Genomic DNA, 20,056 nt, shown 5'->3' on the forward strand with positions numbered 1-20,056 from the left:
TACAAACCATTTTAGCCTAACCAAACACATCTGATTTCTATAGATGACTAATTTGGGGAACCAAGTATACAATGGAAAATAGCTTTTCTGTTCCTGTTCTTGTTCTTTACTAACTCTCATAAGGCAGCCAGGCCTGGAAACGCAACACTATGGGAAGGAGGCACTAAATTATACTCAGTTATTTAAAATGCTAGAAATGCCCCACGTATGTCAAATGTATTTATTACCCTGGTAATGATTTCCAATACCAGAAAGGTTAACAATTGAACCAGAAGTTCAAACTATGTGAGAAAAGCTGTCATTAAAACCAGGTGATAAGCCATAGAGGCACACTGCAGCAAATCAAATTTCTGTAGCTCCTTATGAACAATTCAATAGAAAAAATGCAGGCATTTCCATTCAGCCTGATACTTCATAAAGTTAGCATGCTCTTTTTGAGCACCCTTTACCCAAATAAGTCAACACAGCTAATACTTAATGGTAGATGCTCATAATGATATTTATATGACACTTCTTTAAAGGCTATTATTATAAATACAACTAATTGTCAGAATTAGCCAGCCACATTTTGCAGTGTGGCACTCTTGGGTTTTTGAGGGACGCATGTTTATATGCAACTAAACAGTTGTAAGAATATGCAATAGGCCTGCAGTTACTAAGAAAGATATGTAGGACAGCATCCTCTGCTTTCCATTGCAGAAGAAAATACAAACATGTATTCGCTTTCCAATCAGCATAGGTCTAGCATGGTATCTTGCAGAAGTAAGAGTCAAAACTGCTCTTTTTCTATAAGCCTCTACCTAACTCTTTGTGCAGATAATCTCAAAAATAGCCTTGATAGCTACTTCCAATGTTCTATATATTGGTAGCATCTATTTTGTAGACAATGTAAGACACCAAATAGCATGTCTCTGAATTACAAGGGGCTGTAGGTGAGCTGCAGGTAACAGTTTGAGCAGACCCAAGAATAAACTTCCTCGATTTCAAAGACGATGCTGCCCTAAGGCAGAAGTAAAATCTTTTGATGCATTTCATTAAATGTCTAACAACATGAGGGGAAGAGAAAGAGTGAAAAGTCTGCTAGAACAGATAGCAGCTGCTATCAGTGATAGCCTCAACAGCCAGAGGAGAGAGAGGGCTGCTAGAAGGGTTAGAGAGATGCAGAGTGTATTGCAGGTAAGGAGACTTGAAGGTTTGGCTTGTTCAGCTTAGAGAAAGAAAGGCTGAAAAGGGATATGATTGCTACCTATAAATACATGGGGATGGAAGGAGGTGGAACTGGAGGGGGGGGGAAAAAAAATAGCTATAAACTGGTCATGAACAAGTTTAGGCTAAAAAAAAAAAAATTTTTCAAGAAAATTTGCACTGAAGTCCTGGAACAGCTCTGATTCAAGGAAAACAAACCAAAACTGATCTTATGGCAGAGCCTGACAATTCTATGAAGGATGACAGGATCCTCGCCCAGGCAGGGGACTGCAGAAATCTTCAAGTCCAACATCACTTCTATTAGAGAACGTTGTAAGACGTTGACAGACTCTGCTGTCAGAGTTGAGCGTGCAACAGCAATTCCATTATAAATCAGACATTTGACATTTGAAAGGCTCAGTTCCAAAAAATTCCATCCAAGATGAAACTCCACATCTTAAGCCAACACACTCGTTATTTGATTTAGATGCTTATAAATTCAACAAGATTAAATGAGTCATTTGGGTGATTTCAGGGTTTCCATTCCTATGTAACTAAAAACCAAATAAATTTTAGAGAAAAAAACCAAAGCCTCATACAGACACAATAGATCTGTGCTACTCCATTATGTAGTTAAAAATCTTCCAAACCAAGGATATTCAGATTTAGAAATATAATTGCAATAGACTCAGCAATATAGGGAAAAAGGCAAGAGGGGTATTTGTGTGCTCCAAGAAGCCTACATCTTTGAACCAACAGTGTCAGACTTTGAAACACAAAATGCGTCAGATTCATTTTTCAAAGGCTTAGTTTTACCTTGCTTTTGGAAGGAGGCAGGGAAAAAAAAATCCTGAAGTCTTCTAGGAGCAATTTTCACCATTTAATTATTATGCAGAAATACATGAAGAGATTTGTTCTATTCCAAGGGGAAAGCATAAATAATGCTACAACACAAAAGCATCCAACAAACTGGCAAAATATTTAACATGCTGAGTTTTATTGATCTTTCTTCAACTCCCTAGTAGTCACACTTGTTTTGGAGGCCACATAAGAATACTACTGCTCTTATCTGGGAAGTATTTCCTACCTCAGATCAATAGCAATGCATTTTTTTTTCCTTGCTTTCAACTGCAGTCTGGAAGTGGTAAGTGAAACTTAGTTTATTGGAGAAATTAAAATACAAGGCAGGCTGACTGCACTGAAGAGAACCTGTGAAGCTACACGACTTGTCTATCCTATTTAGCCTTCTCTGAAATATTTTCTGACCTACTGACCTTCTATTTGAATTCAGTCTCCTGCATAGCCTGATCAGCTATAAATACTTATTTTCTACCTCTTTCTAAAAACATAACAATATAGATCCAGATATATAATGTGCACCTATAGTAGCCTAAAATTATATGCAGACATATATTCTATACATACTGTAACATTTTCTGTAAGCCATGGTCTGGCAAACACATATGTGAATGCTACATCCACAGATAGCTGTTCCAATTGCACTTAAGGGGAAAACAATACCAGACCTTTTGACACACAAACAGAAGTTAGAGAGGGGAGAGGAATTAGAGGCTTGTTTGTGCAGCAAGGAAAGGATTCAAATTAATCCTTTGATGCCAGTTCAAGTGAATGATATACCAGAAGTGAAGGCAGCCAGTGTCCAGTAGCAATGATACATCTTTGATCCTGTTCACTTCAAGTCCATCATGAAAGTCCAAACTATATCATCGTGTATCTCCAGCAGACCTTATTTAAGGCATCATTAGCCTGATTCAAACTCTGAATTTTCAACCAGGCAATGCAAACAGCCATCATTTAAGCCATAGAAGTAACTGTATTATCTGGCAATAGCCAAAGTCCTTCATCCTAGAGAAGGGATGAACCACTAAGCTGGGGCAGTTTCCACAAGAATGATCCCAGCCCACAGTGGCTTGTCCACCTCTCTTCAACACCCTCTGCACGGGCAACAGCATTTGCTCCATGTGAAGACCAGAGTGAGAAATGGACCCCCAAGTCACAAGCTCAGGAAGCACTTACAACAAGTCTGCTCTAGGTCTCTATTCCACAGCACCCACGAAGCTCCTTCACTGTGGCTGGGGGCCAGGGAAGTTCTGTTCCCTTGTGCTCCCCCCAAAAATGAAAGGGAACTGATCCACACAAGGCTCCCAGCTTAGCATGCAATGTTGCTGTCACGACAGCACAGTGACGCAACTTTGGCATATTCACATGCAATCCTTACTGTGAGAATGCTCTTCAACAAGAATGTAAATAACCACATTAAAATATATTTCATCAAACATGAAACATAAGTTTAAGGCACAGACAAAAAGCACTTCAATGTTTTAGCTTTCCCAATACAGACAACTTACTGCAGAAGTCAACTGCTACAGAAGTGAAAAAATGTTCAGACTACTTATATACAATAAAGAGGACAAGCTACAGTTTTAACTCCCAGTGTTATCTAAACAATACTTCTCTCAGAAAATACCTTGAAATTTAGCATAAGCCACAGTTTCATATTTCACAGCAGGTATGTTATTTTGGAGGGGGGCAAATTCTACATGATTATGAACAAGATGTTTGGTAACTGCCCCACTTGGGATAATTATCTCTTCACTGCTGTCATAAATCAGACTACCCAATTACTCAGCATAGAAACTATTAAGGTTTAGGTTATGCATAGCAAGTTTAAGAGGCCACATTTTGTGTTTGTTTTGTTTTTTGAAGCTGGGGGGAGGGGGGTTAGAAAAAGCCAAGGCCAATCAGTTGGTGTATCTGCTCTCTGAACAGACAGCCTGCAAGATAATAAACAAAATGTGGACAAAACAGATGGATAAAGACAGCAAAACACCTAGCCTGCTGTCCATCATGTACAGGCACTGTCAGGATGCCATAACAGAGAAGCAGCTTCTACAAAGGAAACAAATTCTCTTCATGGAAACAGATTTGCTTCTGAATGACAAAGTAACTTGTATATTATAGGAGAGATTTAGGTAGAAACACTTAATTGTAAGGTTATCCAACCACCTTATTCGTTTACCAATACAAAACACATGCAAAAAAGAGAATATTGGCAAGCCTAATGCTTGTGCAGACACAAATCTCATTATAGTAATAAATCAGAGTCTGAAATTCTAAAATACACTTTTTTGGGCTGAAAGAAAAGAGTGGAGAAAATAGCCATCAGCTATGGAATTTACTGCTTTCTCTTCCCTTGTGGCAGTCAAATTCGATTCTCTGAAAGTGCAGAAGAACTATGAGGAACCTATGAATTTATTGCACTTCACACAACCAGAATCACTAGTTTATTTGGTGTCCCTCGGAAATGAGCACAACATGTGATGGAATTCTTATGAACCCCACCAGCACAATTTGCTCCCTACAACCAGTTCCTACCAGCACTAGTCAAAATAATCTGCACCTCAAAATCTTCCCTACCACCTCTGGTCCTAGATCCACTTCTGTTCAATGGTTACATCACAGCTTTTTAAAGCAGCAGCATCCAAAAGCTGGTCTCGTCTTTGTTATATCACTGACTGCAAATTCTACCCTGTGTTACTTTCTTCTTTTGAATAGTGGGTGTATCAGGTATCATCACTGGCACCACGTTTTCTAAATTTAAGCTGCTTCTACCTACATGACAAGAAAGGGCACAGGAGCCTACACTAAAGTTGTGAGCAACAACAGACATTATACTTCCCTCAGACTGACTTTTCCCAGGAAATATTTTCAAAGCAAGGAATATTCCTCTGTTTAATTTTTCATCTTAGACGTTTCAGGTCATAGACTTCAAGGTACACTACCCACATACAGACTCTAGCACTGAGGCGTAACATAGATTTTGATGGGATAAGTTTTATTTGGTTCCATCTTGGGTGATCCATGACTCCTCTAGAGTGACTCCAACTTTTAAATCCTTAAGACATGAAATGTGGGTATTCTGGGTTTTTTGGGTTGGTTTTTTTGTTTGGTTTTGGTTTTTGCTTGGGGTTTTTTTTTTTGCTATTTGATTCTTGCATTGTTAGTCTGTATTCTGCTGTGCTGCACAGAACCTTTGAACAAAGTTAAATTCAGAAATAATACCAATCCCAAATCATTTAAGTCCATTGAGAAATGCAAAGTATTAAGCTATGAGCCTACAGGTAGAAGACTAGGCAGTTAAAAGAAAGTCACAATACTTCCATTCTAAAAACAAGAAAACATCAAATTATTAAAAGAGAGTACCATATCCCCATTGAAGAACATGCAGTAAAAAAGCCTCAATTCACGTATAACTGAAATATAGATGTTAAGCATCTATCAAAAGGCTCAGATCAACTAACAACAGTGACCAACTGACCACTTTGAAATAGCTCCTGCCAGACCTGGCTGAAAGAGTGATACCCTAACTGGAAACACAGGTTTGATGAAACTGAAACACTTCGTAGGTGCAGGTCAATTTAATCAACATTTCTGACAAAAGAGATTCCTGAGTAGTCATCCACACAATTTACTAATTCTAGCAGAACTAAAGTGGAGAAAATAAAATAAAAAGGAATGTACTGGCCTATGTTTCGAAAACTCGCTTATCCTTCCATTAGGTTCATCACCTGAAGGATTTTTACAAGCACCAGTTTTCAAGCATGTTTGACTGATTGTTTAATGCAAAGTGACTTTAAAGTGATCTCATAATAACAGGAAACATTTGTATCCCATCTCAGCCTCCTATTTACCTTGTCAACATGTGGGTGCCAGTATTCATCATGTGTTGTCTTGGCTTCTGTGTTGTTTATCCTTGAGAAGAACGTTGGCTTAGTCAGGTACATGGAAGCAGAGCTGATACCAAATGCCTGAGCAATCCTTTGTTGAATTCTCTGTCTCACATCGCTGCAAAGAACACAACACAGCATGCTAAGTGACACACCTCTCCTGCTTCTTCTGTGGTCTCCTTCATTCACTGTTACTGCTTCTTCAGAGCTAAGCTTCTTCCTTAGCTAATAAATCATGGGGAACATATACCCGTACTTTCTCTTTTATTTTGCCTTAAATAAAGGAGATCTACTACATCAAACAAAAAAAAAAAAAAAAAAAAAAAAAGAGACACACCACACCCCACCCCACCCCAGTGTTTTGGGTTGGGGGTTGTTGTTTTGTTTTTTTAATTCTCAGAGTATCAAGAAAAAGAAACTATTTGCCCCCTGTGGCCTAGGTTTTAAAATTTCTTTGTGTAAACAGACTGTTTTCCTAAAAAATTCCATGCATATCTCACTGTTTATTAACTACTGAAAAGATATTTATATATTTTTAAGCCAATGCAGATAACTAGAAAGTTGTATCTTCATAAAGGGTTGCCTCTGAAGCACCTTCAACTATTTTTACACTAATTTTAAACTAACCGATGACGTCTCTGGCACCATGAAACTCAGGGCTCTCGGTCAACATATGTACTGGTATCATAACAAGATTTTCCTTAAAAATGAATGCAAGATGTCTTTCCCAACTATTTTCAAATATTCAACCAAACTGTTTCTACCTTGACTGTTCCTGTGTTTCTTGGGAGACAGGAAGAGAACAGGATTTTTAAGATTATGAAAACAGAAGACTAATAATCACACAGGCGTTACTATACAGAACTGCTTATAGAGCAGCATCCATCTTTCAGGACAGCTATCGCTGCATACAGGGCTAGAACAGGGCCGTCCAGAACTGCCAGCCTCAGTTCACTCAATGGCACTTTCAAAGAGAAGAGATTTGTGATTAATGAGGCATACCACTGGCACATCCCACCAAAAAACACATACAGCTAGTATTTAACTTTGAGGAAATTTAAAAACCAGCGAAGAATGCAATAACACAATGAGATCAAATGAAAACATTGGGGTTTTAAGATGTAATCCTCTGCTGCTTAAAATCTTTATATTGTTTTCTTCCAATTTTAACACATTCTTAGCTATTGTATTAGTCTTCCTTTTCTTCCTTCCTAAGTGCTTCAAAAGCAGCACACAAACAAGATACTCTGAGTAAACACACTTCTGAAGTTGTACATGGAATTACATTAGTAGTTTTGCATCTTTTCTGCGTCAGACTTTCTCCACTGGGTGGTACTGAACTTCACAATAATTTTCAAGAAAGTTTTTCCCAAGTATTTCTCTAGGGAACTTAAACAGTGACTAAAAAGAAGTGACAGAACTAAAACCAGACCTACAGTGTTAGGCTGTGAAAGTCACCTCTTAAAAACTATTTCCACAAGTACTAAAAAATCCTAAATATCCATTCTGTTCACATCTTGTCCCTCACAAAAAAAAACCCCACATACAGATTTGATTTTTAACCTGTCTTACTTTACATTTTTAGGGGTCTAAGCTTTAGGAGTCAATTCAAGCTATTTTACATGTGAAATATCAAAACCATTAAATGAAGTTAGAGCTGAGATTTTCAGGTATTTACATGGCTGCATGAACTGAGGTTTCAAGTTGAGAGCTACATAGTGGTAGAGTTTGTAAAACTGACATCAGGAAAGGATCTACAGGCCCTTCCTCTCATGCCTGTGGGAGCCTGATCTTTCTGTCTGTTTTCTTTCCAAGAAATAGGACTTCAGCAGAGGCTGCCTTATGCTTCCCAAAAAGCATTAAATGTAATTACTCATTTCACTTCACGAATTGAGGGCAGCTGGCACTTTGAACAACCCAACACAAGAATTAATAGCCTAACCCACAAACACTAAAGCAGCATACTCCCTGGCTCTGACACCAGGTGGCCACTTGCATCAGCCAGCTGGAATATATCTACCCCGAAGTAGTTAGGCCACAGTCTTGACATAACTTTAAATCTCCAGTAGTTGTATTGCTCTCCAAGCAGTACTGCTTCCTCTTTCAGGCCGATTCCTTTTCCACTTTTAAAAGCTTTCTATTAAGATTTGCTCTCTGGTGTTTATAAGGCTCTGTTAAAGCTTCACTCCTCTTGGAGACTTATGTCCAATGGCTTTGGGCAAGACTGCATGTTTTGCAAACCAAGCAGGAAGCAAAGCTCTACTCAACTCTTCCTCATAGACAAAAAAACAGCAACCAAAAGTCTGCCTGGTTTGGACCAGCCAATGGGTTATCAAAAGAAAAGGAAAATAAACACAACAGTTTCAGTATGCTGCAGAGAGAAAATAAGCATATTTTTCAGAAGATAAGTTTGTTTTTTCCTGTTTATAAATGAAGTAGGCAGGGGAAGTAGTGAATAGGAAGACAGAGTAATGAAGCAGTTGAGGTGACAGGTCTAAAAGTGTGGCTTTAGGTGCTATCCCGGTCTCATGGAAGCAGCTGCCTTCAGCTGACCCAGGTAGCTGGTTTTTGGGTGTGTAAGCATACTGCTGGCCTTTTATTTCCCTGTGTGCTATTGGCTTCAAGTATTACTTTTAATCACAGTAGCTTCTTCAAGTGCATGAGGTGACAAGAGGTTCCAACCTTGCATTTCTTCCGTTGACTTGTGTGCTCCTGCCTTTTGCTTCCCTGTGAGCTGCCATCCTACATATCACAGCATCACTCAAAAACTTAATCAAGACAATCATGGCATACGTAGCAGACTAACATGAATTTTTTGCACATAAATAATTTACCGTTCAACAAAACAAATGGTAAACTATCAAAAAGCCCCACTGATTGTAATGGATCTTGGACTAGGCTTCAAAAAAAACAGGTATTTACCCTTTGCAGTTACAGCTGTGCTAACACATAATACAGACACACCATGATATCACAGGTCCAGGGAGCAAGTTTATAGCAACAGCCTTCCTTCAAGAAAGAGGTCAACAGGCAAAAGAATACTGACTATTCACATCAGAGCTCAATGAGCAAGAGGGGTTAATTTGTCTATAATAAAAAGTTGAAAATAACAAAACAAAAGTAACTTTGCTTGATGTGCAGGCTGCAAAGTCATAAAAAAGTTAAGTCTCAGTGGGACAGGACACTTAATCTTCTAGTTTGCCTTCAGTGCTCTCAGACATATTTGTGAGAACTGGGAAACGACCAAATTATTTTTTCAGGGCCTAATCCAGCCCATGCTGAAGTCAGTAGGAAGTCATGTATTAATTTCAATGAACTCCAAATCTAACATTGGAAAAAACAAGCAAAGTAACCCAAACTCATGTACTGGTCACTGGAAACAAGACCCCTTCCCAGCAAGCTTTGCCCATAAGAAAAGCCCTTCACAGGATGACCTTTCTAAAAAGAAATGGTAGGGACAGGAAGGAAATATTCAAGACTGGTTTTTCTTCTTCCCTAGTGTACACACATGACAAAAATATACAAGTAATCTACATTGCTGTAAGTTGGGCATTCCCAAAGTTCAGGCTTGAATTTAAGAGGTACAACAGAAACCTGTGTTCATATGATGGAGCAACAAGTGACATGCCATCTCGGCCTCCCTATTTCTTCACATCCTGTGCGTGCTCTTAATTTTTTAAGCATGAAATACTATCCTGCTACAAAGTGTCATCTGACACACCTCCAACAAATGCCTGAGCAGTTTATATTTAATAAAAACTATTAAATTGGAAAAACTGTGCTTACAAATATGCACAACATTTATTGCACTGTAATGCAGTGCAAAAAATAACCCAATTATAGAGAATCAACAACAACAAAAAAAGGCTTATCAGTCATGAATAAACTGCAGATTTCCACTGATGTTTGAATCAATAACCCATATGGCAAAGATTTGCTGGAAGCAAGCTCCAAAGAGTGCCTAAATGCTTCTTCTTGCTTGAGTATGTACCATACTGCTCAAAAGCTACAGAAACTCCATGAAATTCCTAGTTGAGCCAGCACATAGATATTATTTCTACACATAGATAGTGTTTAATACCTACTTTCTAACAATGTGGCATCAGTCAAATCAAATACATAGGCACTATAACCTAGAGAAGAAAATGGAAAATATGCAAGGGAAGACTGTTTCTCAATGCATGTGGATAACAACCGGGACTTCTCACTTTGTCATATGTAAGTGGCTGCAGTTCAAAATAAGTTTAAGAAAGCCACATAAAGTATAAAAGAACTTAATACTTAATGTAGGGAGTGTGGGGGGGGGAATTAAGGTGCAGAACACTGATCTTACTAGAAGACACTGCATTGCACTATTGTAACTAATGACAAGGAGATCTTAGCTTGTAGCTGACGTAAGAATGTGTAAAACCCATCCATTTACAAGTCTGGTGCCAAAGGCAAAGATAACTGTGTTGCAGGAGGTATGTTTTGCAGGGTGCTTTGCGATAATCTTGGTTGCCCTTCGTTCCACATAGTCACATTTACTCCACTGCAGGAGTCATCAACAGGTTGACAAACTTGTCAGTGCAAACATGAACTCTGCTTCAAACTCCATAAGGTATCTTGTGTCCCTCTTTGCAATAGCAAATTAAACACTACACATGGGAATCAAATGTTTACCCTGCAGTAGGAGCAAAGGCATGACTTCTTGTTAAAGAATAAACCTAACCTATAGAAATTGCAATTCAATAAGCTATTATATAAAGATCATAGAAGCGGAATTAATAACAAAAGAAAATAAATTGCCTACAGCTGTACAATTACAGGTGTAAGAAAATTAAACTTAAGCAATGCTGCTTGTTTGATCCTTGTATAGTCCTTACCATGGTTGGCCTAATCCCAGCCGAGTTAATCAGTAGATAAAGATAAATGAGACTAGACGATAGGTAAGGGATGGAAATAGCTGATTTCAGAAAAAGGGTGATTAATATAGACATAAGATAAGAAGTAGATAATTCTAATATGTAGGTCATAAGGTTAAGTTCTTAGAATTTAGGATATCTTAAATAAAACACCGAGAAATGTTGCTGAAAAAGATACAAAGAAAAGGTCTTCTGGAAATTTATGACCTAAGTGAAACGGACCAATGAACTTTAAAAGGTAGAAGATGTACTGAAACAGAACGATAAGAAATAACACTCCGATGGAAATTGATGGACTTTTTGCTGACCAGAAGAATAGAGAATCAAGAGACGGTGGAAACTTACGGTGGACTTTGATAAATTACATAATTGTTGTAGAAACTTATATAATGTAATAAGCTGTAACATCTGATTGCCCTTCACTGAGGTGATGGCCCAACTCTGAGTTGTGAATAAAGCAAACCTAGAGATACCCACTTTCTGGTGAAATTATCTTCAACACTTCTTTTAGAGATCAAAGTGTTCCCTAGAACCCTATAAAGCATGTATCTGAACACATGCATCTGTGTACCTCAGCTCATTCTGTGCCCAGGGTATGCCACATACAGCACGTAGCTGTTTTCAAAAATAGCACAAAGTCACTTTTTAGCCTATAAAAACTCTTCTGTATAGCCTGCTTTCCACTGACCTGGCCATTTCAGCATTTATCAATATCATGACTGCAAGTTTTTCTTTCCATTCCCTTCCCTGCTATTCCAGATGCAGCCTACACAGACTATTGGTAGCATACTTAAGGACAAACGCATTGTACTTCATGTGTAGATCACGTGACAAAAGCCAAATTTCAGCTGAGAAAGTGCTATCCAGGAAGCAATGAATGAGCCCAGAAATTACGGCTACCTTGGATCTGGTACAGTAAGAGCCACATTGTTACCTCAGCTGCTTCTCATACGCATCCAGAAGCAGCAGGAGCCTCGGGCAGCAGCCTCCCCTCCCTTCTTGATCCTGGCCCACTCATTCTTCATGCTTTTTCCTCCATGTCCCCCATATTTCAAAAACTGTTGGGAGACCTCTGGTGTACTACAGCTACAAAGAAAATACTTCTTTGTGCTGGAGAATGTAAGCATTCATTTTCATAAACACAGCAACTATTCTATCATTCAGACTGCTTAGGGTGTATCCTGGCTCTGATCAGATGGACTAAACAGAGCTCTGCTATGGCAATAAATATGAGTACAGCACCCAGTCAACAATATAAGTAACAAATGAATCCCTCCCAGAATTTGTCAGCAGCAGTCCTTGGACATTTGCACTGAGTCACTGAATTATATCAAAATGCGCAGGCCAGACTCAGGGAAAGGCAGAACAGAACTCACTGAAAAGAGCATATGACCACCTTCTACAAAAGCAGCTACTGAAATCTATTTCGGAGTCAGGACGATGAAGGAAAAAAGCCAATGACGTAGCTAGAAGTCTAAGGAACATACAACTGAAGAGAAAGGATGTTCACTAGATTGTCAAGTTGCCAGCTTAATGTATCATCAGCAGCATAAAGGACTAAGTAAAAGACCTAAAAGTGCCACAGAAAATTTTCTGTAAGATACAAGCTCTGCCAGATCAGCCAAAAAATGCACTGCTAGGAGTCACTGCAAAGTGTGATTCAAGTACGGTGATGGGAACACTCAAAGCTTTGCAAAACTACACTTCTCTAGCCCGCTTGTCAGCGTCTCCACACTGTTCCCAGTAAAAGCACCAAAGGCAGTAGAAGCAGACAAAGCAATGGTCTTCTACAGTCAGAAAGTTTTAACAGAAATCACATGTGCAGAACAAATAAAGGGAGAAAGCAAACTATCAGCTCTTCCTCTGCTCTTTCTATGTCTCTACCTAATAAGTTATAAGATTTTTGGAATAAAACTTTGATAGTGCCATTTTCTGCTGAAGTCACAACCCTTAAACCAAGCACCCAGATTTAAAGGTCTCTCTTATGGATAAAGATGCATCTATTATGTGAAACGAGGAATTGCTGTAATATGCTTGGCAGATGGTGGTTAAAGCATCAGCCTAGAAACCATAATTGATTCTGAAGCAACATAATTTTGACAGAGACAGTTTAGAAAACCAGCCTCCTGGCTCAGAATGCCTACTCAGATTTGTTGTTGTTGCAGTCAGTATACTTAGACATGAATTACATTCAGTTATTTCTCTCAAGAGTATATTTTTAAACTGACCTTGGTAGGTAAGTGAAAGTAATGAAGATAAATGCTCCCAAGAATAGCATACAATCATTCATTAAGGACATAAGGTACTACAGTCCATGTTAAAGCACTGCCATTAATATGAACAGAAGCATTTAATAATATATTTTGTATCAGATTCATATCCAGCAGATGGAAACATCCCCTATATTAACATGAAATACCAATGGAATATTGATATTCCCTAGCAGCTGTCTCATCTCAGTGTAAGGATCAGAAAGTCATAAAAATCATTGAAAAACTGAATGTTTCTGTTCATGTGAAACAAATATTCTTTAGTAAGACACTCCCTCCATACACTCATATTATTTCTACAGATTCTTTGATCTTCTACAGAATGGAAGGCAAACAAAGACTATTTTCAAAATATTCTCCACTATCTTGGTAAGGTAGAAACTATATCTTTTCTTTAAGCAGCCAAAGTTCAATAATAATCAAGGAAGCATCTCATTTTTGTGATTTTGGGGGCAGAAGTAAACACATTGTAAAGAAGTTCATCTATAAAGACAACAGTATCTAAAAATAGTTGTCGAATAGATATAAGCTTTAAGTGGTTAATATTTTAAGACAAATAAAATTACTATACTAATAAAACTAATAAACCTATTTGGCTACTTAATACTATTTCCACCACTAGAGGGAGGTCATATTCCTTCACAAAGGTGAAGGGAAAAAAGAAAAAAAAAAAAAAAAAGACAGAGTTAAAATGTTCAAGTCAGGTACATTTTAAATTATGAGAAGGCAATTGAAATGCATAACTAAAGATTTACTGTGTCTAGTCAACAAAGAATGCTTGTTCCTAAACTTTGGCCACACACCTTCACAGACACATGGAACTCGTTACATTTGTTGTCTTCGGTAAGTATATGAGCAGGTCTACAGGAAAGCTAAAAGCATCAGATGCCAAAGCTATTACATTATAGCGCTATTTCATATTCTGGCTTCTTAGGGGGAAAGTATGCTCTGCTTCTCTAGCCAGAACATTAGTAATTTGAAGTCCTTCCACTTCCTGCTTTACCATTTTTAATGTTTGGCTACACTTCACCCCAAAAACCCCAAGTTCCTAATGTAATAATAGCATAGGATTGTCGTCTTCATCTATCACAACACCTCTTGGGTAACATGGGTGAAGTAGGAGTTAATGCTGAAGGATTTTACATCCCAGCTATAATGTTCCAGCAAATAGCCACAGAACTCGGATGAAGCAGCTCTCCTTGCTTGCAGGGCTGGTATTAACCCCTTACGCAGAAAGGGAAATGTGTGGTGCTGCCATCATTCTGATTACATTTACACCATCAATACTGTCCCGACATTGGTAATGCAGCTAAGTTCAAAGCAGCAGATGTTATTTATCAGGTAGTCACCAAAAGGTCTTTTTACTTACTTTCCTCAAGGCATCTTAGTTCTCAGAGATTACTATTTTGAGCTGCAAAATCAATTGTATGTCTGAGTCCAAAGGACAATCCCCTCCCAACCTGCACTCAACAAAAAAATACAAAGTTATGTTTTGTGGTTCATTCAGCAGTTATTGAAAATCTTTACCGATATAATGCAAAATCCTCTTCTGTGAAGATGTCTTGAATTTTGTCCCCAAAGTACCTGAAAAATTAAACAGTCTAAAAGAGGAGTTGCTGAATCAGACTGCCTGAGTAATACCAAGATACATTCTAACCCCCATCTGTGCTTTACCCACAATCAAAGAGTGAGAAAACAACACAAAAAACCCACAAATGCTCTTGAGCATGATGTTCCAAAAAGATTCCTAAAAGATTAAATGTTAAAAGATTAAAGGATCCAGATGCAGCAACTGATAATGGAATTCCCCAGGCATGAAAAAAGTCCCCTCCCACATCATAAAATAAGCACGTGGATTCAAGTTTTTAAGAGTTCAGACTACTTGATTTCTTCCCCTGCTGACAAACTAGACTATAACTGTGAAAAAATACAATTATTTACTGGTGCAAGAACTCTGAAAATAAAGGTAATGGTAGCTTTCAAAGAGCCCAGTTCAACAAAAGCTTGGTTTTCATGCCACAAAAGCTCTTTAACTGGTCATGGAAACTGTGGTGAATCTAATCAGCTGCTACAGTTTGTCCATACTAACCCCAGCCCACAAGGCCTGAGAAATTTGAAAAGGCAATGAGGATAACGAGAGGCAGCAAGCCACAGCCCCATTTTACCTGTACAGATTAACAAAATGCTTCCCCAGGGAAAGAGCTCCAGAGTGCAAGTCCAAAATTGATGCCTGGGAAAATAACAAAAAAGTAGGAAAAATGAGCATGAAGAGGTTTTATCATTATTTAACTATGACCTTTAATAACTGTCCCAATTTGGCTCTCACTTTCCACAGCCTCCCCAGTAAAAATATTAGTTTCTAGCATTTGGGTTCACAATACTAATGGTTACTTTACAACTACAAACCTCCCTCAGTTGGATGTACAGATGCACAAAATATTAAGGTACTATGAAAAAAGCATAGGACTGCTATTCCTGAGATTCAAATCTGACATACAGACTTGCCAGAGTCTTCTTCCATGGGCTAGGGGTAAGACACTGTGTTCCTGGATCTCTTCTTGAAGACATTTCCCTTCCACACAAAGATGACTAATTTTCCAGTATTTGTGAAGCGCTCAAATAGCAGCACTAATATTTATCTTGCCCAACATTTGTTATTAAAACTTCTCCTTCACCATGAGTTCCTGTATACTTCTCATATTTAATACGGACATAAAAGTCTGTTTAAAAGAACAATTATAATTCTAAGGCTTACTAGAGCCAAACTTTCTTTTCCTCAATTTCTAAACCGCTGTAAAAGAAAACCAAAGAATGAAAAGTTTTTACATATGAAAATTCAATCCATTTCTTCATCCGATTCAAGCCAAACACTTCTGCTGAGCTCTAGACCAAGCTAAAAAGATTAGTATTCAGATTTGCCAGGATAGAGAGCTGCCTCTCAGGACTCTAAATTATTTCTCTAAACTGAATAAAGTACACTTTTGTATGTCCCCTGCTGTCCACAAAATACATGTTTGTTTTGCATCAGTTAAACCATATTTAAAAATATGACTGCTTAATAGCAGTCTTTTTTTATACTGGAAATATAAAAGTAGCAACAGTTAATTAACCTGACCGGCACCAAAGTAATGACATCTTTGATATACAATATCCGGGCAAAAGCAATTATCTTGGAATTTGGCATTTCTTGATGCACCACATACCATTCACATTATTCTAACAAAATCCAAACAATAATAATACCACTAGGTGAGCTGCCTGGAAAGAATGGTAACTTCCATCTTACCAGCAAGAAGAATTTCTGAGCATGGTTGGAACAGTACTGTTTGAAGCCACTTTGTAACTTTACCCAAACGCAGACAGGCTGGTGAATGAGCAGCAGCAAATCATCAGTCCACAGGCGCGTTAGACTTGCAATGCCAGTCTAGCAATATGGTTTCATGTTCATCCCTAAGTCTCAAAGCACTCTTCTCCCTCCTCCTCTGGATCATGTTGGAGGAAGACACCCATGACAGTCTCTCAGCAAAAGAAAATTGCTGCAGGCTCAATTGCTCTGAGCTTCAGAGCTGAATCAGGGGAACTCCACTAAAGTCTCCTTTTAAAAGAGATAGTAACAACCTTCTTTTAATAAACCTACCCAAATAATTTTATTTACCCCTGTAAAAATACATAAAGTAACCACCTATTCAAGTGGACATAGCGTGAGCTTTTCAGACCTCCCCTTCCCACAGTTCTCCGAAAGCTTCAGAGGACTGTTATGGAAACAAGTAATCTCACACTCATGCAAGAGCAGTTCTTGTAACAAGCTTTACTCAAGCTTCAGAAGCAAAATATTTTCATTTATTGGTTTCTGGTTCTGTACAATAATCTAAGCTACAGCTAGAAGTAGTAAAACTGCTCCCATGTAGCTTCAAAAATATGCTTGTGATGATGATGCTAAAGTAGATTATAAGGAGAAGTAGCAGGACACATCTGAAAAGACGAATTTAATTTAAAAACAAATTGCCTTTCAAATACTTTCAACATGCTTTCCAAACATACACATTTCTTCTCATTCCTCAAGCTCCAGATGATTACAGTTGGGAAGATCCAAAATAACCAAATGAATCAATAAAAGACACCCCCAAGAACTACAGGTATTCATAGCTGAAGAGATAATAGCTACAATACAAAGCCTAGAAAAGCCAGATGAAGAAGACTGAAAAGGGCATCTAAAAGAAAGAATATTCTTCAGGGTTGTTTCAGACAGAGGAAAACAACTGAATGCCAAACATAGACAGGGACTTGATTACACATGAGCACAGAGCTATTTGTTTAACAGCTACCTTGGAAAGAAACTGAAACACATTTATTTGGCCTCTGCCATTTCAGAACATTAAACATTTTCAGCACCATTTCCTACACTGAGAAGAATACCTTGGTGGAAGCCTGTGTCCACACTGTTACTTCAAGTTCAGCTATCTGATCAAGTGTCAGCCTGCAATTCAGGTCAGTGTTCCCAGACTGAAAGCTCTGCAAAGTTTAAAGATGGCAGGAACACTGCAAACACACATACCCACACCCCTATTTCCAGGAGACTGTTTAACAGAACTACCCCAATATCCTGGTTTACAAAACTTCTATAGAAAGGAAATTGATCTTCCTTTAAAAAAAATAAAGCACAAATACATTCTTTTGGACCTTCGGTATTGTTAGTCCCACATTCTCCACCCTCTCACTGCTAAAAGGATTCAAAAAGAACATGCAAGTAGCCACCACTTCTCAGCATATGGCAAAAAGGATCAGGTTCTCCATCTTGCAAAGCATGATAGGTCCTGCCTTTGATCCTCACTAAAAGGGACTACCAACCGTTAAATATATATTCACTTCTACAGCAATTCCTCCATCCCTTAAAAAGTTAAGTGATACCTTTAAAGAAAGCAGCAGACACACTGCTCAAAAGAGAAAAATGCAAAAAACTTACTTCTACTTGCCTATAGAGGGCTGGTAGCACTCAAAAACCTTCCCCACTCCTCCTGTGGGAACACTCACACACTCGAGCTCAGAATAGGGAAGAGCAATGAAGGTTCTACATGGCCACCAATTCCTGGGCAGCATCAAACTTGCTGTCACTGCAGGCAGTCTCATACAGACTCTCAAAACACCACCACCTTTAAATACCCTTCCCTACTTGAATCTGGAGAGTAGACAGCCAAGAGTTACATTCTTAGGGCAATGCCTCTTAAAAGTTACACTGATTAATTATGAGACACAAATGTAACCAATCTAATTTATACATCATTCAGATTGCTGGAGGTACAGGTTACGACTGTGGAAATAAAATGCAATATTTGGCTACGGCGTCCAGTACAAGTTTACACTAGATACAGATTAGACACCACCAGTTCCTCTCCAGCTTCCTCGAGTTAAGTCCAGATAATCACACCAACACACAGCTGCAAGTCAAGTGAAAGACACACTGCCAAGTATGTCTTTCACTCCTCACAAGTATGTGTTTCCTAAGTGCTATCAGGAGGCTAATTAGGAAGGAAGAAAACTATGCAGCCTGTAGTAGAGGTATGAGACAGGGCAAGTATTATGTAGAGGCTTTATCTTCTCTCTGGAAAACGCAGAGCTGACAGCATTTTGAGGACTTCAGAGTTTGGTTAGGAGGGCTGAAAGCAGAATAAGGAGGGATATGGTCTGCAGAACCACTGTTCTATGCACGGGCCGGTGGGCCCACATCAGAAACCCTTGTTTGGCATCACAGCTACACAGGTTGTTTGCTTCTCCCAGTGATTAAGAAATTTAATTTTCCCCTGCAAAAGGGAGGTCTAGGTCCAGTTTCGCTGCAACACAGGAAACAGACTGGAGCTGACTGGCTGCACCAAGAGATATCTTTTCTGGGGCTTTTAAATAAATGCCAATACATCTGATAGTAAATGAGTCGTTTCATTTACACTAGAGAGATGTTATGACAGCAGCACCTACAAAGACGTGAATGAATGAGTCATGACTAAAGTGGTAATGCAAGCAGGGGTAGCATGCAATAAAATATTAGGCAGGGAAGAAAGGGAAGTGTCATTATCTTTATAAAGAAGAAAAAACCTAAGCTGAGGCAAACATCAAGAGAACTAATGCAATTCACATTCTGTGAATAAGGAACAGAGTATAAAACTATTTTACAAAGTCAGAGACGTACAAGGGAAAGCAGCATACTGGTGGAGAAGATGCTCCTGTTTGGATTCTGTTGAAAGTTAGACTAGAAGATTACAATGGCCTCTTCTAGCCTCACTCTGTGAGTGTGCGTAAATAAAAATAAATCTAGGAAAAAATTACAAAGGAAGATAAGAAACAAACCTCAGCATGACAACTAGGGCATGACTCCTGGGAGATTTCAATAATTCAGATGTTTGCCAGGACCTTCTCAACACAAAAGGATGGAAAGGGAAACAAGTTTTTGTGCTATACTTCAGTACTCCAAGGAAGCAGAAAGGGCAGCAAACAAAGGGAGGAGAGAATTAACACAGTGACAAACTGCAAGTTTAGGTCTTTAAATTAGTTAATTATATCCAGACACATAGACACAAATCCACTTCTGTGAATTCAAAACATAAGAATTATGATGGGGGGGGGGGGGGGGGGAAATCAGACATGTTTCTTAAAAAGGGTTAAGAGGAAATCGGAGAGAATGAAAATGCAGTCTGCACCCCAGTAGAAATCTGAAGTTTTATTTGGAATAGTGGAGAGATCAAAGTGGCTAAAGAAAGAATTAAAAATAATTAAACAGAAACAAGGAGTTATTTCAGGAATTTAAGGAAAAAATTAGTCTTAGAACAACAGACATAATCGGACAGAATTATCCAAACACTCTAAAGCCTAAGAAATTTAAAGCAACAAGCTAGACTAATCCAACAGGCTTGAAGCTTGAGAGGCATACAGGGAAAGCAGCTAGATGAAGTAAGACTTG

The 20,056-nt window shown here is 38.5% G+C and overlaps 1 protein-coding gene across 1 annotated transcript in view; it reads right to left on the reverse strand.

Moving 5' to 3' along the window:
- The window catches only part of OGFOD3 (2-oxoglutarate and iron dependent oxygenase domain containing 3), a 47,634-nt gene that overhangs the window by 16,021 nt on the left and 11,557 nt on the right, over positions 1-20,056 (reverse strand). The window contains exons 5-7 of the mRNA XM_050908676.1: positions 15,273-15,337; positions 14,635-14,691; positions 5,898-6,051 (exon numbers count right to left, since the gene is read on the reverse strand). Coding sequence (XP_050764633.1) covers positions 5,898-6,051; positions 14,635-14,691; positions 15,273-15,337 — 276 coding nt within the window. The remainder of the gene's footprint in view (positions 1-5,897; positions 6,052-14,634; positions 14,692-15,272; positions 15,338-20,056) is intronic.

This window comes from Gymnogyps californianus, chromosome 19 (genome assembly GCF_018139145.2).
Source record: "Gymnogyps californianus isolate 813 chromosome 19, ASM1813914v2, whole genome shotgun sequence".
Classification (NCBI taxonomy): domain Eukaryota; kingdom Metazoa; phylum Chordata; class Aves; order Accipitriformes; family Cathartidae; genus Gymnogyps; species Gymnogyps californianus.